We start from the raw sequence: 27458 nt of genomic DNA on the forward strand, positions 1-27458 counted from the left end.
GTGAGATCAAAAAGTCTCCTGAGTGCCATCTTTTAAGGAAAAGCTGTGTAGGAGATTATTGACTGCACACTGATGAAACTTCTGTCAATGTCAAAAACCTTTATGGCTGCTGTGAGTCCATTTTTGTGTTTCTGTCTTTCTTTACAGTGAAAAATGCGAGGCCTAAGAGCTCAGGTAACCAGCAGTCTGCTGCAGTTTCCAGAGGTGACTGTTCAGGCCCTTGGGGAAGATGAGAACACCCTGGATTCTGTGCTGCATGGGAAGTTTTCTGGAGGTGAGTGTTTTCCTTTGAATTTGGTCTTGGTATGAAGTTGTCGTTGCCTGGAGGTTACCTGAAGCATCGGGTCATGGTATCAGCTGTGTCAGGTTGGTGTGGTCAAGGTGACTCACCAGGTTTAGAGAGAGCAGAAAAGGTGTTTTATCGATTATAAATGCCAATATTAAAACTTTAGTATAGTTAAACTTTCAAATTACAAGCACCTGCACCAGTCTTGTGCTATTAAAAGAATTTCCATAAACATGCGGAGTCAGTGAGCCCTCCTCAATTTCTAATGAAATAAAAGGCAGTTTTCGCAAAAGTACGAGTGTTGTTTGGGGCCGTTTGCATTTGCACCGTCTCAAGCTCTGCGACCGTGATAGCATCACGGTGCTGATGAGTACGCAGTGCGAGCTGCTGAAAGTGGCTAAGCAGATGAGGTAGTTGCCTTTCTAGGCGATCTGAAAGTGGAGCTGGGTGCTTGTCGGGATGTCTTGGCTTCTCTTAAGACGAGGTAGAATCTGTCTACCTGGCTGGAAATGCAGGACTTGAGTTAATACTTCCTTTGAGCTTGAAGGAGTTGAGCGCAACGGAATGTGTAAACATCCCGTGTAGAAGTGTAAATTTCCTAACACAGTGCCCATTTTAAGGTGTGAAGCCCAAATCCCTGCCAAAGCAGGCATGCGTCAAGTGAAATTAATAAACTAGAAATGAATTGGCTTAGAGTTGTTCTGCTTGAAGTACACTGCAAGGCTTGTATTCTCATACGCATCTAGATGACTTCTAGTAATACGAAGCTGCAGGTGGTAGAAAGAGTATAGATCAATGTATTGTCATCTTTATCCCAGACAGTCAAGTGGAAAATAATAAGGGTGTTGATTTTAAGATGTATTGCTTGAGAATTTCAATGGGTGATTTGAAAGAACTGACCGGGATTCGGTAAGGCGGTACTTTTATTGAAGGAAAGTGGCAGTGACTGTGATTTTTTCAGTTGTCTCCAGTCTTCCATTGGAAATGTGCTTTAGTCAGCTTCCATTTCTCTTACAGGGAGAAATGGGCTAGCATGGCTGGCGTGTGGTCCTCATCTTGAGGTAGTGAATTCTGTGACAGGAGAGCGGCGCTCTGCATACTGTTTCAGGGGGGCAAAGAAGCAGCCTCCCACTGTTCGTGCGGTAAAGGAGTTTTCCTGGCAGAAGAGAACTGGACTGCTGGTTGGGTTGGAAGAAGCAGAGGGAAGTGTTCTCTGTCTGTACGACCTTGGAACATCACGAGTGGTTAAAGCGGTTGTTCTTCCAGGAAAGGTACGTACTTTTTCAGCAGAGAAAGGAAGCTTTTGTGTTCTTATAAAATCCTGTTTCCGGAAAAGGTTTGGAGCCTTTCTGTGAAGGAGGACTTTTATCTCTCTTGCATTAGCATACCATCACTGGAGAGTCTCTGGTCAAGAGAGCTTGGATGTAAAATCTTGGGCTTAACGGTACCATCCTCTTTGAAGTTCCCTGATAGTAAAAGAAGTCTTCTGGTTGAATTGTAGAGCATGTAGTTACCTAATTCTCCGCTTCCTCAAAAAGGCATTGTAAATGATCTTTTTTTTGGCCAGAGTGAAAAATAAAAAATAAACCCCACGCTTCCAAGCGACTAGAACCTACATTTCTGAAATGGTTAACTTCTGCCAGAAATGCTGTCTTTAAAATACCTCAGACTTCCATAGCTCTGCTCTAAATGACTTCGACACATTCCCATGAACCTCAGACTAACTAACTTCTAAGTTGCGAGCAGGAGTAAGGGTAAGCAAAACCAAGCCGACAAAGTTTGCACTGGGCCACTGTCCATATGATCTGAATTTATCCTCGAACTCTTACTTCCAAATTAGACATAATACATGTTTTTAATCTGCCCAACTGTTTCTCTGATTTTCAGACGGATTGTTTTTTCAAGTCAAATGCAGATCTGCTCTGCACATCACTTTCTGCACCTTTTGTCATGGCTGTTATAAGGCTTTAATGAGCACCTTAATTTTTTAATATTTTAATCCTAATATTTTCTGTGCGGGTGTATGTTCTGCGGACTACAAAGTTGTACAGGTTAACGCTAACTTTGAGCAACCCTGGTCCAAGACGTAAAGCCGTTAGTGTATTAATGCAGGGTGTTTATAGTGACTGTATGACTGCCTTTTGGTGCAAGAGTAGATGTGTGGTCATGCAGAGAGTAAAGGAAGGAGTTTTCAAGGAAATCTGAAACAAAGCCAAGTTGTCTGAGTTACCATAGGTCTTTCTAAAGATTCGATGCTTGTGAGCAAGAGGAAAGGTGAATTGTGTGGCAGACTGGCAGGGAGTGTAGTCATAGCAAGTGCTGGATCTGGGAGAGGAGATAGCTTTGGGGCTGAGGGCTTTGGTTATTTTTCCCTAGCTGTGCGGCTAAAAAAAGTGTCTATAAAGCAATGCGCTCCCTTGTGATGCTCACTTCTTTGTTTTCTTTTCAGGTACAACTTTGTTGGTGGTGTAAAGCTCCCTGTTTCTGTTATGTGGCATTTTGTAAGCAGGCGAAAGGCTAGCCCGTGATCTTTTGTTGTATAGCTTTAGTGCAGGAGTCTTCACGTGCTCGTCTCTCTGCGCTAGCAGTCAGTGTTGTCCTGGGACGTGTTGCAGGTGCTGACAGGTCTGTCTTCGCTTTGTCCTAAAGCCGCATGCAGAGCGCTTTGCCTGTGCAAGAGCAGTGTGCACGTCTCCCTTTAGCTGGAGCTGGCTTTTCATCTAACAAGCTGCTGTTCTCTTTGCCATTGCTTTAGGCTGGCTTTTTAAATTTTTGTTCACATTCCTAGATGTGCTGGTGTGCATCTAAAACTGCTTCTACTTTATCGGGTGGTTATTTTTGTTCTAAGTGAGGACTAGTGTGCGGTTGACCAAGCCGCTCTCTCGCTTCAACACTTTCCAGAAGTGTTTCCTTCACATGGAAGTGGTGCGTCTGCCATGCAACTCGGCTGTTGCCTCGTCTGACGTACAGCCATGATTTATCCTAAAAGCTGTTTGGCAAAGAAGGCATCGATGGTATCACAGAGCTGATGGGCTGTGAGCAGTGGGAGAACTCGACTTAGTTTTGTCCTTCAGTCCCTTCAACATGATGAAGTTTCTTGCATGTGACTAATTTTTTCTGTTTTCTTGGAGTTCGTTATTTCTAAGCAGGAAATGGACATTGGTAGGCTGTAATACTAGAATGCAGCATTGAAGTTGAAGTTAATTCAGTGAAATAACCACAGGAAATCTAGTAAATGGAAGGCAGCAACAGATTTTTGTACAAGCCTCCCGTTCCGTTCCTTCCCCCCCCCCCCCCATCCCCCTCCTTTTCCTGTGATTGGGAAACAATGCTCTTTTTGAAGTCTTATGATCCTGTATTTACTTTCTTGTTTGTGCCGTGCTAATTCTGCCTTCACCTCGGAGTGATTTCTATTTAGCTTGTCAAACAGCTTCACTATTAACTTGTAGTTTTCCTGTAGGTAACTGCTATAGAACCCATCACTAATCACGGAGGACCCAGTGTCAGCACTCGGCACCTTCACCAGAGCCTGCGGTGGCTCTTTGGAGTGGCAGCAGTGGCTACAGATGTTGGTCATCTGCTTCTGGTTGACCTTTGTTTGGATGATTTATCTTGCAAACAGAATGAGCTAGAAGCATCAGGTAAGCCTGCAGTTTTAAAACTTGCGTTTACCAGTAAGACAACGTGTGTCTTTGCAATAAACAACAGGCATCCCGCTTTGAAGGCAGGAGCGTGCAGCCATTCACGACTGCTGGTTACAGATGGCGGGCTGTCATCGTACAGTCCTGAACCGATTAAAACGGGAGCGGCTTAACACTCCTTCTAATGCTGTAAGCGCCTCCCTGCTGCCAAGGTCCCTCCGTCAGGATGATTCTTGCCAGTGAGGTGTAGGAGTTTTACCATGTGAGTCGTGCAGCTGCCTGATAGGCGGTTGTGTCAGAGGTGGCCTATTTCTCGGGAAAGTGCTGCTGCTTCTGTTAATTGAGTTGGGGCAAATTTTAGGCTTGTTTTTTAAAATAGATCTGACTGCTCAAAAATGGCGCCTTTGGATGAATAATTTGAAATAGCCCCATCAGGAGGCCCGAACTCCTGATTTACAGAGTCCAAGAAGAATTTGTCTATGAAGGTTAGACTTTTACCTGGTTTTGAAATAGGAGTGAGAATACCTGTCCGATCGGAGAGTTCGTCTGTTCTTTGAAGACGTCCAAAAGGGAAGTGGCAAAGAAGTGTTGCATAAGTGGGTATTTTGCCTGGGATGGTAGAATGAGATTCTACGTGTTGTCACGTCAGTGTTGAACATGCAATGTAAATGGCATAACACATTCATTTGTTGCGTGGTTCTGTGTGCATAGGTCTAGAAGTTGTCAGTAGAATTCCTGCTGAAGTTCCACAGAGAAGAGAAGCTGCGACCAGAGAAGGGAGCCATCTCTGTTTCCAACTACAAAATCCTTCAAGATCAGCAATATCAAGCCTGTGCTACATCAGCAGAAGCAATCAGCTCGTTGTGGGTTTTTCGGATGGCTACCTGTCACTATGGAATATGAAAACTTTGAAGAGGGAGTAAGTAGGCCTTTACCCTTGGCCATGCCTGGAGGTGCAGGGGTCTGCATATTTTGCTGAAGGAAGTAGGTTAATGTAAAGAGAATGTTTTCAGGGACTGAGATTCTGAGTATAATCTTGGAATGCTTAGAAGCCCTCTTCTGAAACTACTAGTGAGTCACACATGGAGTGAGTGGACCGCCTGCTCCCCAGTGGACTAGGACTGTTTTCCTTACTGTGCTTGTGGATTGTGGGAGTGTGGAAAGCATGCTTCTTTGGGTTACATCAAGCACTTAGGATGCGATAGAGCTGCTTTCTCTAAGACAGGTTGTTCTCTTAGTAGTATTCAGGGAAAGCAGGAAAGTTGTGTATTTCGATGAAACAGGTTTTAGAAATGATTTTTCAGAACCAGTTACTGCGATTAGGGCATACATTGAAAGGCTGAAGTATGTTCACAGGGTGATTGTGGTGATAACACTCTTTAAAGTGCCCAGGATGAAACTAGTGAGACATGAGAAATCAACAGCTGACCTGCTCCTGAAAGTGTATTCTTTCCAACATTTCCGCCTTGACCGAAATAGGGGATTGACCCTAATGTGAATGAAAGTTTACTTGGAACACATGGAGATGAGAGTCAGGGACTTGTGAATTTATAAGCAACAGAAAAATGAAGAGATGATTTTAAATGTGCCAAAGAGCAATCTCACTTGAGACATTTGACCCAATTCCGATAGGGATTCACTTTCGCAAATCTGCAGTGACTCACCGGAAACTATTGGATGCTTAAACAGGCAGTGGAGGAATAATTAGGTGGCAAGAGTAGGTTGTGAAGGTACAGAGGATGTTCAGAAGTCTGGAAGAAAAATGCTTTACGTAGCCCAAATAAAGCATATAAGGAGCTCTTTTCTGAGGAGATGCTTCTACCCTTCTACAAACAGTTAGGGGCAGTAGGCTCACCTTTTTTTTTTTTTCTTTCTCATTCTTTTAACCGCATAGGCACCACTCTCAGCTTGAAGGAGGAAGGATTCCTGTCTATGCTGTCACGTTTCAAGAGCCTGAGAATGATCCTCGCAATCATTGCTACTTGTGGGCTGTTCAGTCTACACAAGAAAGGTGAAGAAAAGCTTAGTACAAGGCACCGTTGTGTTTTTTTTTCTTAAATATTTCTTCACATACAGTTGATACATGTGCATTTGTTTTGTTTCTTTAGTTGTGCAGGAGATTGTCTCAGGTACAGAAGGTGTTAAGCTTACGGTGCAATTTTTACAGGATTGACCAGATGTGAAGGGGAAGGGAAGGGAAGGGAAGGGAAGGGAAGGGAAGGGAAGGGAAGGGAAGGGAAGGGAAGGGAAGGGAAGGGAAGGGAAGGGAAGGGAAGGGAAGGGAAGGGAAGGGAAGGGAAGGGAAGGGAAGGGAAGGGAAGGGAAGGGAAGGGAAGGGAAGGGAAGGGGAAGGGAAGGGAAGGGGAAGGGAAGGGAGGGGGAAGGGAAGGGAGGGGAAGGGAGGGGAAGGGAGTGGAAGGGAGGGGAAGGGAAGGGAAGGGAGGGGAAGGGAAGGGAAGGGAAGGGAAGGGAAGGGAGAGGAAGGGAAGGGAAGGGAGAGGAAGGGAGGGGAGGAAGGGAGAAAGAAAGGGAGAAAGAAAGGGAGAAAGAAAGAAAGGGAGAAAGGGTGAAAGGGAGAAAGAAAGGGAGAAGGGGAGAAAGGGAGAAAAATCTCTCTCCTTCAGCATCAGCAAGCTATTGAATCAGCTCGGCTGTTCATAGAGTGACAATCTTTTAAAGTTTGACTTTAAAGTAGTTTTTATCAAGAACTCTGCACTATGAAGAACAAGTTCCAATAATGTTGAGTCCATGCAAGAGGTTAAGGCCTTCCAATTGCATGGTTAGCATTGGCCCCTGCAGCTGTTAGTGTCAACACTGCCTTCTTCATGTTTTAGTGGCTAAATGTGACCAATGACCAGGTTTTGGGAAGCAGTGTTTTTCTTTTGAGCAAGAGCCTGCTATGAAGAAAACTGCAGTCTAGACCTAATAAAATGAAAATGAGAACTATAAAGCAGCTTTGTAATCAAATGTCATCGTTTATACCTTTTTCAGTGAAGGTGATGTTGTGAGTTTGCATCTGTTGCAGTTAGCATTTGGTGAGAGAAAACTCCTGGCATCAGGACAAGTCATGTATGAGGTAAGACGTGCATGTATGCGAAAAGACGAAAAGAGCCATTTTCTCTAAGTGAGTAGCCGTTGACGTGTCAGGGTAAATCTTTACCATCAAAATTCAGAGATGTCTAGCAAGAACAAATAATCTTTTGCTGAGTCTTCTTGGGCATGGCCTTTGTTCTTTCCTAAAATACGGTCCTATATCTTTTGGTTTATATTCTTGTTTTTCTTTTGCGCTTTGTTAACTGGAGTTCAGATGAAATGTACCTGCAGTGTCTCTTCAGTGTTGATCGTGAAAGTTAGTCGCTATATAGGTAGCTCGTTCTACTTTTTGGCTGGGTTACCTGTGACATCTCCTCTTAAAGCCAGCAAGAGAAGTCAAGACGGAACAACAGTGGTATGATTTGGTCCAAAGAGGATACATAAATTTTTAGAACTGGCTCCAAAGATGTTGTGTTTAAAATAGAGAGGAGATATCATTTGCAGATGACACCAAGCTGAGTGGTACGGTCGAGACACCAGAAGGACAGGATGCCATCCAGAGGGACCTGGACAAGCTGGAGAGGTGGGCCTGTGTGAGCCTCATGGAGTTCAACAAGGCCGAGTGCAGGGTTCTGCACCTGGGTCGGGGTAATCCCCGGTACCAATACAGGCTGGGAGATGAAAGGATCAAGAGCGGCTCTGCTGAGAGGGACTTGGGGGTACTGGTGGACGAGGGGCTGGACATGAGCCGGCAATGTGCACTGGCAGCCCAGGGGGCCAACTGTGTCCTGGGCTGCATCAAGAGAAGCGTGGCCAGCAGGTCAAGAGAGGTGATTCTACCCCTCTACTCTGCTCTGGTGAGACCTCACCTGGAGTACTGCGTTCAGCTCTGGAGCCCTCAGCACAGGAGGGACATGGAACCGTTGGAGCGGGTCCAAAGGAGGGCTACAGGAATGATCCGAGGGCTGGAGCACCTCTCCTGTGAGGACAGGCTGAGAGAGTTGGGCTTGTTCAGCCTGGAGAAGAGAAGGCTGCATGGAGACCTGATTGCAGCCTTTCAGTACTTAAAAGGAGCCTATAGGAAAGATGGGGACAATCTGTTTAGTAGAGACAACAGTGACAGGACGAGGGGTAATGGTTTTAAACTAAAACAGGGTAGGTTTAGGCTAGATATAAGGAAGAAATTCTTTACAATGAGGGTGGTGAAACACTGGAACGGATTGCCCAGAGAGGTAGTGGAGGCCCCATCCCTGGAAACATTCAAGACCAAGTTGGACGGGGCTCTGAGCAGCCTGATCTAGTTAGTGGTGTCCCTGCTCGCTGCGGGGGGGTTGGACTAGATGACCTCTAGGGGTCTCTTCCAACCCAAAACTTTCTATGATTCTATGATTTCTATGACATCTCAGCTATCAAACAATTTGAAGATGCATCTGTGTAACATCTAATTCCATTCAGTAGTATGCTTGAAACTCTTCCGTAATCAGTCAGAGCAATTCTTTCCTCCTGTTTTGATACCTTCTCTTGCATATTCTCAGTAGGTATGGAACGAAGTAGGGGCGATTCTTGTATCATATTCCTCTGTTTTTATAGGGACTATGTGTTTTTTTTACTTTTGGGGATGAGATGAAGTTTTGACCTTGGTCCCTGCATATAGGACAGGTCTTTCCTCATTTGTAAATGTTGCTTTTGAATAGAAAAAGGTTTGGTGTTTGGAAAAGGTGGTGTTTCTTTAAAAGGCATTGTCTCTCATGGCACCAAGGTGTAAATATCTTCAAGTGATTCTGCAGGTTCTAAATATGGATGTCATCTCTTTATGGGCATTTTTTTCTGACATAAATATACAGGGCTCTGGAGGCACAGAGCACCCTGACTGGGTTTTTAGTTGTAAAAGGGCTTTCGTTGCAGTGCACTTCTGCATCTCTTGTAGTGTCCTGTAAGGCCTTTGGCAGGTTGATAGGACGAAGTGCCTTTAATATTTCTTCAGTTTCATTTTTGAACTTCTGCTTTGCTTTATGCTCTTTTAAAAGTTCTTTGTAAGTACAGTCTTTGCAGTGGCCAAGACAAGACCTTGTAGTGTGGGCTGCTTTGCAAGAAAACCTGGTTGCCTATAGCCCTTCCTCTCATGGGTATTTTATTCTGTCTCGACACTTTAATGTTAAAATGTGGGACCTTTTCCTAGTTGGCAATTCTTTGCCTTGGTCATCTTCCTTTCCTGAACAAGATTTGCCGAGTGTCTGTTTCAGCAGCTTTTAAATGTGTGTCTGCTAGAAATTCCCCTTGGTGCTCTTTTAGAAAGGCACCCAAAGTGATTAAATTAGGTTCTTGTGTTTGTGACCGGCGACAGCTGTGGGGTGGTTAATGTAAGACTTTCAACCCTCTGCAGACTGCGCAACCAGTAATACATTGCCAGGCTGATAGGAGGTGTGAGGCACCAGTCTCTGCATTTGAGATATTTTACTCGCCTGCTGTTTCTGCTTCCCTGTGAGGAGTGCTGAGGAAGATGGCAACAGGAACCAATCTTACAAGGTGGTGGAAGGAAGAACTAAACAGCCGGGCCCTCTGTGGAGAAAAGACAGGTTCTTCAGCCACCTTCCAAATATACTACAGCAGCGCTTTACATTCCAGGAATCAGACTTGTGGCTATGAAACAGGGCATCTTTGACTTTGTATCGTGGTAATAAGTCACAAACAGGACTTCTGGAACACATGGCACAAATGAGCGTCAACTGTGGCCTGCAAGGCTGTTGTCAGTCTGTGCTCAAGTAATTAGCCTAACAGTGTCTTTATGATCTGCTTTCAAAGACCTTTTTGATACCATGTCAGCAGTTGCTAAATGTAGTGCATTGAATGGTCGAGCTGCTGTTTGTCCACAATACACACATTCCTGCGTTGCATGGCAGACAGTCTGAACGAATCCTGTATTTGGAAAGCCAGTGTTTCAGTTAATGCTTACTTAGAAAGTGGTGGTATCAGAGGCGCATCACAATCCTGCCAGGGTTTGTGTACATCTCAAAGCAGTTGGCTGGCTCTGTAGTAATTTGTGATCGTAAAGACATTGTCCATGCGCGTAGCACGTCCTCTCTGTTTTCCCCTTGTGCTGTTGGCTGTGCTTGGTGAAGGAGCTGAGCTGAGGGATATTTCACCTGTTAGTTTCTGACAAGATTAGAGGAGGAGGTGGTAAGAGCTTCCGTGGTTTGAAAAGAGATGGTTAATCAGTCAGCAGTTCTCATGGCTGCTAGTGAGGGATGCATTTTCAGTGTAGCAGTGTGCCTATAGGTAATACCTCTCGACAGAGCTTTAGGTGCAGTAATGGCATGACTTCTCCAACTTGGTCAGTTCTGTAATGAAGACATGGAGCGTAGAGCTCCCAAGTCTGGGACACTCAGGATCGGTTTTGTATATTTTGCATTATTTCAATTATGATTAATACTATTAGTATTATTAGTGTTATTAATAAAACTTTTCATATTCAATTTGTACGTCTCTCTCCCTTTTCCTCCTTTACCCTTCCTCTGGTGGGAGGGTGAGGTGTTAATAGAGCGTCTGCCACTGAGTTTATTGCCGCCCTGCTTGAAGTGGTGACAGGGAGTTTCTCTTTGCCATCAGAAATAAGCTCGTGGGGAATATACAATATAGTAAGCAGGTTCTATTAGATAGATACCTTCTTTGCTGTTTCGGTATAATGTATGTTCTTACCTCAACGGGCCCTTTTCTCTCTTCTTTTATTTTTTCCTCAGGGTTTGGAATACTGTGACGAAAAGTACAGTTTAGATCTCACGGATGGAGTCTTTCCCTTGAGAGGGCAGATCAGCAATACCAAGCTACTCAGCTGTCAGACTGTGGAAAAATTTCGCAACCGTGTTCACAGAGAGGAGAGCGTTAATGAAGGTGTGTTGCGATGTCCATGTGTGGTTATTCTAAAAGAAATGGTGTTGGAATCTAAGCAATGAATTCTGTTCTGTACCCGAGTCCAAAAGTCTTAAATATCAGTAGAGACATGCTTGTTTGGGTTATTTAAAAAGAAAAATTGGGTGCTAAAGTTGTGTGGGACTTCTTTAAAGGAAAAAATAAGTTTCCTTGTATGCTGGCTGACATGCTATAGCCATGTATGGTGGGGTCATCTGTATAATGCTGGCCAGTCGTTTTCTTCCTCCAGCTGTCATCTTGGAGGCATGAGAGAATTTCCTCCTTTGCTTAGGAACGCTACCTGATTTTTTTTCCCCTGTTGAAACAGGGCAGCTGGTTACAAGGGGTGTTCCTCAGGGCTCAGTATCAGGGCGAGTTCTGTTTAATATCTCTGTCAGTTGTCCGCACGAGGGGATCGAGTGCACCCTCAGTGAGTCTCCAGATGACAGTAAGGTGGGTGGGAATGTTGATCTGCTTGAGGGTAGGGAGGGTCTCCAGAGGGGTCTGGACAGGCTGGATCTATAGGCTGAGGCCAATTGCATGAGATTCAACACGGCCAAGTGCCGGGTCGTGTGCTTGGGTCACAACAACCGTGTGTAATGCTTCAGGCTTGGGGCAGAGTGTCTGGAAAGCTGCCTGGAGGAAAAGGACCTGGGAGTGTCAGTCAAGAGTCAGGTGAGTATGAGCTGGCCGTGTGCCCAGGTGGCCAAGAAGGCCAACGGCCTCCTGGCTTGTAGCAGAAATAGTGTGGCCAGCAGCAGCAGGGTAGTGATCAGCCCTGTGTACTGGGCCCCGGTGAGGCCTCACCTTGAAGTGTGTCCGATAATCATCTGTATGCTTTCCAAAAGTAGCAATGTATGTGTTCCAAGCATATTTTGTTTTGCCAAACTGGTCATCTAGCTAAAGGTCGCTTGATCAGCTCTTCATGTATGGAACACTTAAGCAGCTAATAACTGTGTATTTGCTTTGGCTTGGAACCGATGCAGTCTGAACAAGAAGAAGGGGCAATATGACTGAACCTTATCACAGAGCTGTTTGCTAGTCCGTAATTTTGTTTTAATTAATCTTTTTAATTACGAAATGATTTAATGATTTAACTCATCTTAGGAATTGCTGTGTTTCACGAGTGGTAAAACAGAATGAAGCCAAGCCAGAAAGTGGTGTTTTAAAACGATCAGCTATCTCATATTTTCTACCTCTAAGAACCAATGTCTTGTCTTTTACAGTAATATCTCCTGAAACCAGTGTATCAGTCTTCAGCTGGCAAGTGAATATGGATGGTCAGGGAAAACCACCTACTTATTTGGGTGTGTTTGACATTAATCGCTGGTGTCATGCTCAAATGCCAGAATCACTAAGGTAGAATTTTATGGAGTTGTTTTCCATACCCCTACCAAGAAGTCGTTTGAAAGGTGGCGTGTAGCTTATGCACTTGTTTTCTTGAAGGCCAGAAGAATTCCTTGATGACTGCCCCTATTTTGCACTGTGGTCACTGGATGCTGTAATAAGCATGACGTCTCCAAACCTCATTTTGGATATTCTGGTACGGGAGCGGAGTCTAAGTCGGGGAGTTCCACCTTCTTATCCACCACCTGAGCAGTTTTTCCATCCAAGCACCTATAATTTTGGTAGGTATTTCACTGCTTTTAATAGTGACGAGCTTCAGTGGAGGTCAGGTGCCATTTATTGGTTCTCATGTTCATTGTTTGTCACTCAAAAGGCAAACCAAAACCCAGCAACCTCCCCCCCAGCCAACTCTGATTATGTTGTAGTGAGAAGGCATTTAATGTTGTGAAACCTGTCTGGGAGTCTGCTGAGTTTTGGGGTTTGGTGCTTTTGTAATGTAGCCTGTGAAGTGGGGATGGTGATAAAATGAAATGGCTTTGAACTGAAGCTCAAAGCGCAGCACCTCCGCAGCACTAGAGATGAAATTTCCTCAGGCAGTAATGATTTTTTTGTACAAGTTTGGAAGCGATCAGATGAAGCAAATGGGTGCTCAGTTCTCGCTTTCCAGATGCTGCGATTTCAAAAATGTAAACTGGCCATGACATAACAGTGAGAGTACGGAAGGCTGTCAAAGGTTCATTGTTTCTGCAGATGGTACGTGCCTGCTGAGCTCCGGAGTTGTTCACGTGACTTGCACTGGCTTCAAAAAGGAGGTGATCTTTTACTGTTTCTTTCTGGAGAATGTCAAGAGACGTGCCTTTTCTAGGTTTTCTGTTGCACTGCTTTCAGTGTCAGAGAGCACTGTCTGCTCGTCCTGCCCGTCCACACGCATCATTGCAGTTATATGCTGCCAGTTTGATGCAAATGGTAAGGTTTTAGGTCCACTCTTGGAACTGTAAAACTACCTTTTCTGCCTCCTGTGGAAGCACGATGAGGGATTGAGTGACCAGAAAGGAATACAAGGTTGCTCTAGGAGCAAGAACAAAAGTGTTGTGGCAGTCGGGGAAAGCGCTTCCTTCTGTATTACCCGTCAGTCAAACTGCCTGCATAGTCTAGAGTTTGGGTTTTGATCCCTGATCAACTTGAAAAAGGAGGACAGAATGGAGAAAATGCAAGAGCCTTTAACTGTTGAAGCAGAAATGAAAATATTTTCTCCCAAACTTGGCAAAATTACAACATCTGAGCCACTGCGCAGATTGTAACAGTTAATTCTGAATGAATTTTCAGCTGGCCAAGTATTTCTGGCATAAATCAGCTTCTGCACAAACAAGCATGGAAAGGGTCTTCCAAAGTGTGATTTCAAGTTGTGTGTTAGTTTTAGCTTATCTAGAGTGTAGTTTGTGCTAATGGTGAGAGAAAAAGTAAGGCCTGTGTATTGACAGAGAAGCTAGGAGGTACTTAATAAAGCATTGCAAGGGCTGATGTTTGGTGTTACGGGGCTTTCTTTGATAAACTGTAACTGTCAGACTGGCTGCCTACACTCTGTGAGACTCTAGGTAGTAATGCTTACTCAGATTGCTAACCTGAAGCATATAACTGATGCAAGCTTTCTAACAGTTTCAGTGAACATTTGTATTCTTTCTCTTAGTGGTTCTCCAGAACCTGCGTGATTAAATAAAAAGGTTGTCCTAATCTGTATTTTGACTGATGTTTCAGACCTTGAATTTTCTAAACAAATCTGGTCCTTCAATAAGCGAAGCCATTCATGAGAGCTACAACAGGTGCCTTGTAGCTGGCTTGCTCTCTCCAACAGTGGTGGATGTCGAGCCATCCAGTTTGAGTCAGGTGAGTGCGTATCAGGGAGTCAAGGGGGAGCTACATCCGTCTAGTCTGAGAGGGCCGTAGAGGCTACAAGACATGGTCATCTGATTTCCATTATCTTTGCCAATTGCATTGAAATGCAGGTGTTGACTTTAGTTAGCAGAAGTAGTAGTAGTCTTAGATCCGTCCTATGGAGTTTGACTGGGAACAGCCCTACCAGAGCTGTCTTTAGAGACCCGTCTGTTAGTTCTGTGCCACAGGTCCGCACAAGGAAGCGTGCAGTCAGTGCTGGTCATGCGCAACTGAAAGCATCTTTCCCTCAGAACAACCTCCCATCCCGTCAGGTTCTCAGAGTATTAGGTTTAGTGCAGTAGCTGACGATGTGGGTGTCTCGGTTGGATGCAGGCTAAGTTTTCCACTTGCAGTCCACCAACTTTTCTCTCTCTCCTCTGAGGAGTTTCGTGAGAGATGGAGCCTTTGTGATGAGCAGCCCGTCCTCAGCCAGGCAGGATCTAAGCCAAAGGATCAGCTAGGCATCATACAGTGGAGCAATGAGCAGGAAGGGGAGAGTGGTCTTCCCACTGCCCTCGTCTTCCTGTCTACTGGATTCTTCACCAGATTTATGGAAACACGTCAGGGCAAATAACATTTCCGCACAGTGTGGTAGCTCAAATAAATTTCTTGGCCAGTTGACCTAGCCCGTAGACTGTTTATTTTCCAAGCCTGATGTGGACCCTTACATTCCAGTCAGATCTTCTGATGTCAACTCCATTTTGGAACGAACTTGGGAAATTCAGTCATTTTTGAATAACCTTTGCTGAATGGTGACTGCATTGTTCCAAGACTTGTAATGCACTCAAGCGGGGATTTCTGATGAATGTTAGTAAGACAAATTTCAGAATTAGGGTCAAGAAGCTTGGTTTGGAGTTCTGTTTGCCACTGTAAGTAGTCCTTGGGTGTGTTTCCTTCTCTGAAACCAGTTTCCAGAGAAAGACGGAAATATCACTTGTGCATTCTAATGTGCAGAAACTGCTTTGAATGTAATGATTTTGCTTAGCAGAGAAAGGTACTTCTGAATGTGCTTATAAAAAAGCAGAAGAAAAGCCCTTAAAAAGGGAAGTCTTACGAAGGATCATTGCACCTGAAAGAAGTATCAGAACACCAGCTGAAATCAGCTGCTACTAAACAGGGCATGTCTGTGCATAGCTGTGCGTTCTCCTTCGAAAGGATTACCACTACAGTATAATACTGTCTTTGCAGAGCCTAGACTGTAAACCTATTAGCATTGAAATGTTTCACTTCTTTTCTGTCATTTGAGAAAATGATAATTCCATGTTTTGGGTGTCAGAGCTGCTTCTTGTCTTCATAGTCCAGGAAGCCGCTTGACCTTAGCTTCGCTGTTTCCACGCAGACAGTGCGTTTGTTCTGTCCCCGTCATGCATTCCCGATGGCAAGCTTCTATGCACAAGATGCGTGATGGGTGTTAGCAGAGGATGTTACTGACAGTAGTTGATTGGAACTCAGTAACTGAAGACTGTCATGCAGAGGCGTGTAAATAAAGATGAGAACGAGCTTTTGGGAATTTGAAATGTCAGAGGAAAAGGTGCTGTGTTGCTCAGACCAACCAGCAGTCCAGCCTGTGGCTAGAATAAAGCAAAAGCATGTGGCATTAGTTGCATGTATACTTACTGACTTTGTGATGTCTGAATGAGTATGCAGTTAGAAGCAAACATTTGCTGTTGCAGGTTCAGGTATTGAAAGCATCTAGAAGAGTCTCATCTAACTTTGTCCGCTCTGTTTAGGAGGAGCGGTTGGAAGCGGTCTTGTCAGCTGCTGTCCAGGCAGGTTCATTAGCACTTCTGACTGGATGCATTAAGCATTGGACATCGGAAGGTAATACTTCTTGTGGTGTTTTTATGTTATGTGTTTTTTAGTTTGAAATTGTTGATTCATTTGTTTGTTGTTGTTTTTGTTCTTAAAGAGCAGCCAAGTTCTGCTGCTAATTTACGGTTTGTGCTTGAGTGGACATGGAACAAAGTGATCTCTACAAAAGATGAATTTGACCAGACATGTGAGTAGCAGTGGAGTCATTCCGCAAACACAAACTCATTCTTTCTGATTGAGCTTATTCAGTGATGCGCTGGCCGATGTCATTGCACGTGCTTCTTGAAGCGTACTTTGAAACTCTGAGATGGGTCTGCAGGCTAATGATTTCCTATTTCTTCTTGAAAAGGTGTTCCGCTGTTTGATGGCTCTTGCAGCTTCATTGACCCACAGATATTACAGTCTCTGCAGCACTGCCAGTTGCTTTTGAGCAACCTTAGCACAGTCTTCAAGTGTTTTCTAACAGAAGCACAAGAGCTTAGGGAAAAAGGTTTGTGATAGTCTTACTGAATCTTTGGAATGCTTTATCAAGATTTGGAATAGTGCTTGGGTTGTAAATGTGGCAACCTGAGCTTTTCTTGTGTGCAGTGATTGGAAGGCAGTCAAATTTAGCTGGGAGAAGGGTTTTAAATGTGAGAAGTTGGGACCACACTTACTAGGCACTGAGTTCAGGGAGATAGTTTGTCGTGGAGTTCCTGCAGGTGGGTGGGGGAGGCTGCATTCAGGCAGAAGCTAAGGAGGCAACTGGGTTGAAATGACAGCAGCTGAACGAGGTCATGCTGAAAGGTATTCCTTTTATTTCATACTAGCAGTTTATAATTGCCTGCAAATATTGTCTTGCAAATGAGTAACAAATATAGAGGAAGCGTAAATGAGTAACTGGTACAGTAAGTGACTTGAGTTTCTCTAGCCTTTTCTGGTGTCAATTGTCCTTGGCCTGTTGAGGGGAAAGAAAGACAATCCCTTGGCTTCAGCAAAAAACTCTGCTATGTAAGAAAGAAATGTCTTGCTGACAAGTGTATTTAATAGTCCAGGCTGTATTTTTTTCTATTTTAACTTTTAGCCACTCTGGTTCTTTGTTGGGGTTTCTTTTTGTTTTGGTGGTGATGGTGATTTTTTTCCTTCAGATAAGAAAGTGATACAGAGTGAACAATGCAAAGACAAAGATTTCTACGGTGCTCTGTTTATACTTTCCATTTAGTATGATGAAGGGAGTTTTGTGAAAACAAAAGGAATTGCGTAAGAAAAGTCATCCTATGCCTTTTTTCAGGTTTTACAGACTTGACAAATAAGCAGGTGGTAACTGGCCTCGTTTCTTTCTACGCACAAGTGGTCATCTGGTTCTGTCGATCCAGTCTCCTTCCAGAAGGTTTAGGTAAGCATAACCTGTAACACCTTTGTAAGGAGGAGACTATCCAGGAAGCGATGTTTGTGAACACATGCTTAGCCATGCTTTTGTAAATGTTCTGTCAATAACAAGCCGTGTTGCTTCAGTGACAGCGTATGCTGACGCTCTGTTGGCGAAATTGAGATTGGACTGTTTTTTCAAATACATAGAAAGAATGTGGAATAATGCAAGCCGTTCCTGTCCTGGGTGTTTTTAGGAAGAGCAATAAGCCTCCGACTTTGAGGAGCTGCTTGTGCCCACAGCTTGAAATGCTTGGGATTTTAAACAAATTGCTGTTAAACAACAGATCTGGGAACGCTTGTTTTTAGTGTAAAAACATGACCTGCAGGTCTGGAACTTCTTTATTGCTTGAGGAAAAAACACACTTTGGAAATAGTTCTTAGTTTGGGTGGGCTAGAAATTCTATTGCCAGCCTTAATTGTCGTACAAATGCTCACAGGACTTGTTCAAACAACCACTCCTTTTCCAGATTGTTTTTTTACGGTGAGCTTCAGCTTACACTTCACATTCTGAATGCTACATCAACTGTAAACTTGAAATGGCACTTGAGACAAGAAGGAGTTGAGTCTTGTGTCTTGTACCTCTGGTAGCGACGGCAGAAACAAGACTGGCTTCTTTGGGAACTGGAGGCTTGCCTGTGCTGCTTGCTTGATGCTTAGCTTGCCTGATCTTCTGTCTTTTTAATGAAAAATTCTAGTTCAAAAATGTGCTAGTACTTCTTTAACTTGCTTTTGCTTTATTGCCTGTAGATGATGATATGCATTTGTCTAGACCTTTCTACAATTATCCTCTGATTCGGAGCTACTATACTGGGCATCGACAGAAACTGGAGCGTTTGTCAAAGTAAGGCTTTCAGGAAAACTCCCGAGCATTTCCACTGCAAATCCTACTGTAAATGCTCTTTCCTGGACGAGCTTACTAGCATATGGGTGATATGCCTTGGGGTAGATGATAATAGGCTACACTGGGAGGCTGGCATTTGTGTTTTCCTCTGTCCAAATCCTTGCTACCTTTTCTTCCAGAGGCAAATGGGATTCTGACTGCTTGATGATTGATGGAATGGTTTCCCAGTTAGGAGACCGAGTTGAGCAGTTGTGGCGGAGAGACAGAGGAGGAACTGGGAAATATCCACCTGCTAGTTTACATGTGAGTGTTGTGTTCACGGAAAGCAGCAACACCACCACCACCACCCACCCAAAAGCCAAGGAGTACTGCAAGACAGGAGTTTTTAAAACACTTTTACACTTTTTCATTTCAGGCACTGCTGGATCTCTATTTGCTAGAAACTGTTGAAGAAAGCCACAAACATGCAATTGTATCCTTTCTAGTTGTTACACCTGCAGGACATTCATATTTCATGACATTTTTCAATTTATGTTCCAAACACGATGCAAGAGAAAACATTTCATTTAGATGAAGTTGTAGGCAGGAACATTGTTTCATTTCTGTGTCCTGTGGTGTTTTTATGATGTTTTAGCCCCATCTGTAGCAAATGGCTACTTGCTAAAACGATGCCCTAAACCGTGCTGCTTCAGAGGAAAAGGATTTCTAACAGTGGTTTACGAGTACGGGGTTTTTGCCCAAATCATCCATTTTCCAGCACAGCTAACAGTGCTTGCAAAAGTGCAGGCACCCAGAATAATCAGCAGAGAGAAGAGAAAAGGTGTTGGGCAGAAACTGAATTTTGAAGCTGCTGAAAGACACAGAATTGCTTTTGTTGTTTGTCACCTAACCGGAGAGGGGAGCCTAGAGAGCAAGGGCGGTAAAAACTGTTGTACCCCAGAGCTGTCCTCTTGGAACGTGTCCCTAAAATCGGCTGTCAGCGGGAGAAAATGACAGTACCAAGAAGGCATCCACATACTGCTTTAAATGCAGTGTCCCTCATTCGGAGCCAAGTGGTGTTGTAGGGACACCATCATTTCCATTGTTTTACATACTCTGGAAATGAGGAAAAAAACCCAGCTGCTGACTTTGTTTGCTTGAATAACTAAGCATTGGATGTTGAAATGTGTTGAAGGTCCAACCGGTAGCTCCACTGACTGAAGAGGGAGCCTGAGTTTCAAACTGAAGGATTTCAGTGTCGAAAGTTAACCTTTCTGAATGCCGTACAGCAATCACAGCGTATTTCTTGCTGGGTCTTGATTCAGCATGCGGTTTTGTGGTTAGGACCTGACTAACTTCAGCTTACAATAGCTTAAAATGGCGAGACTCTGCTTCCTATCACTCTTATATTCTTCTTTCGTTCTGTTATTCTAAATGTAATGTGATAAATTTTTGGTCTTACAAATGTTTTAGCCTTAATTAGGTACGTGATGTCAGACAATTTACTTGCTGCTAGATATCATGCATTCCTTTCCGAATAAAACAGAAACTTCAGTCGACTCCTTCGCAGCGGCCTTTGCTATACCATGGGGTCTTGTAAAGCTTGTTCAAGGTTTTTGGCTTCTAGATCACAATGATTATGAAGTAAGTATGCGACAGTTTAGTTAGACATAGATTGCAGTACAAAGCTGTAATCTAGAAAATTATTGAACGAAATCAGTGCCACTGGTGCGAAAAAATTAGAAGCTTCTTTTGGTATTACTGCTACGACACCTTCAGCCGTCGATTATGATTTGCGGTTTTGTTTTAATTCCTTTGATGGGACATTGATTAAAGCAAAGAAGAAATCAACTTTCATAGTGCTTGATAGTGGAATTTTCAAAGCCACTCGTTTAGGTTGTTTTCAGCAGACCAGTTGAGCCCTTTCTCAAAACCAGTGCTTTAGGTACTTTAAATATGAAAGCTACGATCCTAGCAGCAAGATTGAGACAGACGACTGCAAAAGTGGCTTTTCCACCTCGTTCATGTTCTTTCTGACGGTGAAGGTTCTTTGCCTGTCACGATGTTAATAGAACCTGTTTGTCTGGGAGAATAACATGGCCTTGGGTAATGTATTTGTCCAAAGTGATGTTTGCGTGCAGAGATTTGGGTAACCTAGAAGAGCGTGGATTACTGCTTTGAAAACACTCGCATTGTTCTACATGGCTAACTGATGTTTTTTTTTTCTTGCAAATACTTCAGAGTTTGTACTTACGTGTCCTGTACCAAGGGTTTCATTAGTTAGTCTTCTCAGTTTATGTAACGCCCATTCACCCTTACTTCAGAAACTTTGGAATATGTTTGTTGCACGAGTGTATGTGGACAGCTTAATACACCTGGTCTCTAACTTCTACAGAATTCGCTGGCCCTGCTTTTTCATCCAGCTACAATCAAAACTGAGTCATGGCAACATACGAGAATTCTGCAGTCCCTCATGTGCCAAGGAGAGCATAGGCGAGCCCTCACCTACATACAGATGATGAAGCCATCAGTGTCAAGCGGTAGTGAAGCGCGGCTTCTCCTCACTGTGCTGTTGTCCAACAGGTAAAGAACGATGTCCCACCATTTTGGCCTTCAAATATTGTGAAAGGTGGAGAACAAAGAATACCAATGACGCTCCCTTCAATTTCCTTTAAAGTCTGAGTACAATAATTGTGGGCGTCTTTTTGGTTATGCTACTAATATTGCTTGAGCTCTCTAAAATATTCTTTCCAGGTGCGTGGTGGAGGCTTGGGGTCTGTTACAGCAACATGCCTCGAAGGTAAACATAGAAGGGCTGTTAAAACACATGTATGAAATCTGTCAGGAGATGGGACTAATGGAAGACTTGCTGAAGCTACCTTTCACTCACACTGAGCAAGTAAGCGTGGACAAGAAAAAAAAACATCATCTCTTTGAAAAGAGAAGAGGCAGAATGCTAATGGAGTTTTGAAATGCGTTATTTCTCGTAGGAGTGTTTGGAGAAGTTTCTACAGACCACTGCTGGTGTTCAGAATCAGGAATTTCTCCTAGTCCATCATCTGCAGCGTGCCAACTATATCCCAGCACTGCAGCTGAATCAATCAGTGAAGGTTAATTTTGCGGTAAGCGTAAAAGTTCTCTCAAGTGTGTGGGTTTTTGTTAGGTGTTACTAACCGTTTTTGACAGTACTCAGTGAAAATCCTGCTTTGTTTTTTTTTATCCCTTTCTGTGAAATACTAGGAATAAGTTTCTACCCCTGAAGTTGCAGCTGAACCTAGAAGTTGAACGAGATAGTTCACTCCTCCAAAGCCACTCTGTGAAGTTATAAATTGAATGCTATAGACCATTGTTGCCTCCACTTAAAAGAGTTTGTTAGCACCTGAGGACTGAATAGAGGGCTTTCCTATCAGCCAGTCTCATCATTCGGTTATTCCGATGCACATGTTCTGTGTGGTTTAGGTTATTGAAAGTTGTTTGTGCCACTCCTTTCTGTGGAACGGAGAGGCTGTTGTGTGTCATCTCTTGTATCTTGCGCACAACTTTATCTTTCTAGCTGAGAGCTTTCTGGATGCCAGTCTGCAGGTAAAATTCACATGGTGCTGGGTTTTTCGTTTGGTTTTTTTTGTGTGTGTGTGTGTTTCCTCAAGTTACAGGGCGAGCTCTGCAATTCCACAACTTTCATTTTACCACTTGTATGACAGGAACTCTTATGTAATGTCTGTTTCTCAAAATAGCCAGATTAAATTTTGTGTTATGGGAATTTCTGTTACGGATGTGTGATGCGCTGGCTGTTTTCCGGAACCCTAGTTTTCCAGTGGATCAGAGTTTTGAGGTGGTTTTGGAAGTTTTAGATCCTGCATGTGAAAACTTTCATCCACGCAGAAGGTGTGTGTAGGTAGCCTTCTCTTACCCGTTTTATATTCACATCGTTTTGTCCAACGTCATTTCCAGTTGCCCTGTATGTCCAGACATCTCGGACCTTGGTGTATCAGGAAACACAAGCCCGCTATTTCGTAAGCCTTTTGAAAATGTCAGGCAATAACAAGTATATCAGAATAAGGTTCTGCAGAGGGCCAGAATTGTTTGAACTTCAATGTGGCAGGTTGGTTTATTGTTCTAGCGTTCCTTCCACTGCACTAAAAATACCAGGTGAAACTGGTGTGTGCTGATGGGGGGAACCTGCTGCTGTTCCGTGCGGTGGACGTGTTTCACTATACATGTAGGAGACATTTCTTCACTACTTAGAAATAGCACAGTTAGTTCTGTGCAATGAAATTCCTGGAATTAGTTAACTTTTTGCTTTGCGCTTCTCCTTCATCAGAATGATCGTGATCCTCACTTGAGAGAGAGAGCAGTTGCCAGACATTCTCTATTAGAGCAGTACGGCAAGATCCTTCCCAGAGCTCAAAGGAAGCTGGCTGTAGAGAGAGCCAAGCCTTGTCGTTTGCCTTCATTGGCCTTAAGAGAAGGTAATTTTTAGGGGGGGACTATGATGGGCAACTAACCATCACTTCGATGACCCCAGGCTGATACGTTTTCCTCTTGCTTTACAGTTGCAAGACCAAAGCCATTATCAACCATAATAAACCAAGCTAATGCAGGACGTGTGCATACAAGAGCAACTTTCATCAGCAGCGTGTTGTCCAAAATCAGAGAAGTACAGGTAGCAAATGAGCAGCAGATCAGTTTCTCACCATATGATAGGTAAGCAGCCTTTTAACAAAGTTCAGTCTTGAGCTTCGGGTTGGAGGGAGAGAGAGAAAGAGAAATCCATTTGAATTATGTTAGTGTTTTGGAGGGAAGGTGCACCTGAATAAAGCTTTGTTTGTCTGTTTTACACATAGAATATATAACATTTAAGAATCAATACATCATAAGTAATATGTGTCGAGAGAGAGTTTTTCTGCTATAATAACCTTATTTGTGCAAATACATGTATTTACATTGTGGTGAATGTGTTTACCATGTTCCAGCTAGCTGCAAATAAACCTATGCTTACCCTCAAGCTGTTGGTGTGTGAATTTTGACAGACTGGACTGTGTGATCAAATAATGATCTTACACCACTTCCTGCCCAGTTTCTGCCTCGTTTCTGCCCTTTTGCAGTTAGAAATAGGCAGAATTTTAAAGAGCAGAAAAGAGTCTCGTAGTTGTCTGATGATTTTCCTACAGGTGGTACGGTGAAAGAAACTCGACCTTAATTTCTATTTAATGTGCATGCTCAATTAGGACCTGTTTGTTTGTGGAAAAGGAAGCAGCTTTCTCACCAGATATTTAAAAGCTGCAGCTGCTTAGTGATAAAGACAGAGAGGGTTCGTAACGAAATCACCATTGATTTCAAGTGGTAACAAATACTGGGGCAGACTTTTGTTGAGTTCGTTTGCAACCTGCAACGTAGCAATTGGTCTCTTTCTACAGAAGACCAATAACAGATTGTTCTTTAAGAGAGCTCTGTTATGTTGTTATCTAGCGTTGGATAGCTGGGAAGAATGTGAAGTACTTGATTCATTGCATAAAGGGAGCCACAACTTGGAGGTAGATATGCTGGTAAAGGACTTCCTAATTGTTCTTAGTTCCTTCTGTTTTGAAACTTGAAGACTTCACAGTGAGAAGGTAATCGGTAGAGCTCCTTGAGGTTTGTTTTGCAGCTTGATGATGAATTTTTCTCTTTCTGTTGATGAAGTGAAACAGAGCACCAGGAGTCCAAAATGTCCTCTTCATCAGAAGAAAAAGCCATAGCGGTTGCAACAAAGCCACAGCTTTCTGACTCCCGGGAGGTGGACAGTGAACGTATGTACTGTATGATGGAGACGTTAAGTGAGTTGAGGTAGCTGAACTCCTGGAGTAAAATGTGCAGTTTGCCACACTACTGCAGAAGAGCCAGACTGAGATAGTAGTAGCGTGTTACTGCTACCTTTCATTAGACTGCAGAGAGAATGCCCTCCTCCAAGAAGTCCTTGTAGAAAATGCAGAGGGAATGTTCCTGTGCTTGCTAAAGATATTGAGAAAACTGTTAGAGTTTAAAATCTTAGAAGGAGAGATCAGTGTGTATTTTAACATTGCACACCACTTGTCATTTGTGTGCTGTGGGATCTGCTGCTTGAGTTACTGTTTTACAGGATGATGCATCCTCGATACTTAGGCTGTGAAGGCTAATGAGCTGTCAGTGTGCCTTTCCAGCCACCCTTTCCTCTGTGGTTGTTCTCCTCTATGGATTTGCCAGCTGATGTTCCCCTTCCTCTTTTTTATTTTTTTGATATTTGTTGTTGTTGTTGTGGGGCACCTGCTTTACCAGAGAGAGAGTTCTGGCCTCTAGTTTTTGGAGAAAGCCCAATATAGGTGGCAGGATGGAGAAGTGCATTGTTGGCTCCTGCTCCCTCTGTTACTTGCTGTTGCTTAAACCTGTGTCATTTATAGAGCAGTTAAGTTAGAATTATGGAAATCTCTTCCAGCTGTGAGAAGTATCCTTGACAGTGAGAATATGGTCAGTACTCATTCAGAAAATGGCCTTGAGGGGAAGTGTGTGGATTCACCTGAAGAACATAACCTAGGAGCAGCTGAAGTTGAAGGAAATGTTCCTTTTCCCCAGGCAGAAACAACTGCTTCTAACAATCTTCCTACAGCAGAGGAAAGTAGGGTAAGTGAACTATTTTCCCATCTTCTACAAAAAGTTCTGAGGTGGTTTTGAAAGTATCAGATCCTGCAAGTGAAAGCTTTCATCCACCCAGAATGTGTGTGTAGGTAGCCTTCTCTTACCCGTTTTATATTCACATCGTGAATGTTGCTTTGCTGATTGCCATTTTGGGTGGCAGTGTTTTCAGTCGCTGTGTCCGGGGTGACCTTGGAAGTTGCATGTCTTTTAGAAGAGCAGTGTAGAAATTGCAGAAATTACTGGGAGGGGAGATCACACTGCAGACAACAAGGTGCCATAGTCTTGATTCACCCAGAAATTAATTTGAAAAAAGAACATTTGATGTCGGCATTTAAAATAAAAACAACCCTAAACAGCCAAATGAAAGACAAACAGCATGGGTTTTTAAGATCTGTGTACCTTTGGAAAAAGAGCTGTGCAGAGATTGATCTTTGTCCTCTCTGCTGGTGCAAAGTCAGTTTGTAGCTGAAGCTAATACTTTTGACAAGGGGAGTCTTCAGTTTTGAAGCTTGAATTGGCGTTAAATGACATATATTTATTTCTTTTCATAGAGAGCTCAAGTTTTGGCCGCATCTGCTTCTGGTTTTCCTGGCTTAACACCAAAGTCTGTTCTGAAATCCAGCCTTCACACCGCAGCCCCAGCAAGTCCCTGTACATCTGCAGGACAATCAGTTACTCCTCCTGTAACAGCAAAGCAACCTAAAGTATCTTTCATGGAAGAGAACACAAATGCAAAATAGACTGTTGGGGTAAGCTGGGCTGTAGTCAGTGATTTTTGTATGAATTTCTAGAGTTCATGTAAAGGTTCTGTAGACTGTGGTTTGATCTATGTTTTATTTCTTTTTAAGTTTGCCAAACCTCTTCCTATAGAGAATTGGATTTGCACATCAGAATGGCAGACTTGAATTTGGTCAACGCAAGGTTATGTTAGACCTCCTGTAGCATCACGTGCCTGCAGGAACACATTCATAAAACCCACCAGTGACCTTGGCGGTTGGTTACGTGGGTGTTGCTAGGAGCTGTGTTCCAATTGTTCCAAATTGTTCCAAATTGCTAGTTCAGCTTCCCGCTCTAGGCAGCTGTTTTCCCACTTAACGGTTTAGTTTTCTGATGGAAACAGAAGAGGGAGGGGACAGAAAAGGGCAAGTGGGTACTGCTTTTTTCAAGGATGGCGTGCCCTTGTTCTGTCTTATTCCGCCTGATGAAACCACGCTCCTACGGTCTTTAGTTCCCCATAGAAGGCAGGAGGGGGTCGGAGAACGGGTAGGGAGAGCTTCTTGTTTCCGGACATGTTTTCTGGTTCCTTCTGGAGAACTGTTTGAGGGCATTTGCCTCTTGAAAGCTGGGAGAGGGGGCTCTAAAAGCTCATAGGAACAGTGAGTGAGAATGCTTGGGACAGTCTGGTAAGGAATGAAAAAGGAAGCTTATTTATCCACCTTTTTTGCTTTGATCATATGTACAAAGAAGCCTATAAATAATTCTTTGGCATTGATTTTGTTATTCCACGGGGGTTTTGTTGTTCTCTACTAAATACTGTTGGTACTAAAAAATCAGTTTGATATTTCCCTTTCTTTACAGAACCACAAGAACACAAGGTTCTTGGTCACCTCCAGCCGTGGAAATAAAATTCGTCTCTCCTTTTGGAAGTCCTGTGGGTGGAACTAAAAGCAAACAGAAAGAAGCTGCAGACACGGCAGAGAAGACTCTACGGAAGAACAAAAAAAGACTGTCTAATTTCCCAAAGCCAGTTGTGCGCCGGAAGATGCTGTAACTCTTTTTAAGTTTATAGTGTACACCACTGTTTGTAAAGTCATCAAAATTGTCTGGATAAATAAAAAGAAAAAATATGTAATTTGGAAGAGGTAATTTATATAAATTATTGTAAAATTTCATAAACAAATGAATTCCATAAGTAACTCCATATGGAGTGTGATTTCCTTAGTCACTGCAGTTTTCTATTTTGTTTTAAGAGTTCATACATTTATATAACATGTAAATACAGCTTATTTTAGGAATGTTCAATAAAAATGTATACTTCACGATATGCTTAGTGTCTGACAGCTTTTTGAGGGAAGAGTGGGTTGAGTGGGCTGTATCGCTGCGAAATGTTGCTGTTGGTTTGCAAGAGTTGCTGATCCTCAGAAGTAAAGCCAAAAGCTTTTGAAGCTTTTTAAAAGTTTGCGTAGCATTCCTATAACAAGTGAAAATTTAAAACAAACTACTTCCAGTTTTATAAATGATGTTGGACCTTCTGGCACAAAGAACTGGGCTCACGGTACAAACTGGTCATTCCTCATATGCACGGGTAAGTTGTACTAGACTGAAGTCAGACTGTAAACAGTTGTATTTGAGGCTGTGCTATATTTCTTTGTATTTGTCTCAAACTTTGGGAAAGCTGCTCCTTAGTTCATAAAACTGAATCATTCCTCAGACGTGTCACTATTTTTTACAGTTTGTTGTCAGCGAAAATGAAGTGTAGAGGGGGTGTGATGCTTAGAAGAAGATATCAAATTTAAAGAGATGTTACGCACATACTTTGAAATTTCAGCATTTTGCAGCGAGCTTTGCAAAGAAGCTTTCAGGTAATTGTCTTAAGATATGGTTTCTGACACCACCCTGC

General features: G+C 43.2%; 1 protein-coding gene across 1 annotated transcript; it reads left to right on the forward strand.

The window, feature by feature from the left end:
* The first annotated feature begins 153 nt into the window (after positions 1-153).
* On the forward strand, positions 154-22895 carry LOC142360448 (protein ELYS-like). The gene is made up of 24 exons (XM_075412660.1): positions 154-274; positions 1304-1557; positions 3747-3927; positions 4639-4846; positions 5822-5938; positions 6919-7003; positions 10698-10848; positions 12093-12225; positions 12313-12494; positions 12964-13025; positions 13969-14097; positions 15876-15966; positions 16055-16144; positions 16307-16447; positions 17228-17332; positions 18115-18208; positions 18388-18511; positions 18624-18680; positions 19685-19831; positions 20583-20770; positions 20942-21086; positions 21178-21309; positions 22509-22656; positions 22741-22895. The coding sequence occupies exons 1-24, from the start codon at positions 154-156 to the stop codon at positions 22893-22895; spliced, it is 3240 nt and encodes a 1079-aa protein (XP_075268775.1).
* The last annotated feature ends 4563 nt before the right edge of the window (positions 22896-27458 follow it).

Source organism: Opisthocomus hoazin, chromosome 2 (genome assembly GCF_030867145.1).
Source record: "Opisthocomus hoazin isolate bOpiHoa1 chromosome 2, bOpiHoa1.hap1, whole genome shotgun sequence".
NCBI lineage: Eukaryota > Metazoa > Chordata > Aves > Opisthocomiformes > Opisthocomidae > Opisthocomus > Opisthocomus hoazin.

Bases quoted from the DNA above. Each gene is read 5' to 3' on its own strand.
- LOC142360448 (XM_075412660.1), top strand. From the start codon at position 154: ATGCGAGGCCTAAGAGCTCAGGTAACCAGCAGTCTGCTGCAGTTTCCA. The intron at 275-1,303 runs GTGAGTGTTTTC...TTTCTCTTACAG, and splicing joins GCATGGGAAGTTTTCTGGAG to GGAGAAATGGGCTAGCATGG. The intron at 18,209-18,387 runs GTAAGGCTTTCA...CTTTTCTTCCAG, and splicing joins AAACTGGAGCGTTTGTCAAA to AGGCAAATGGGATTCTGACT.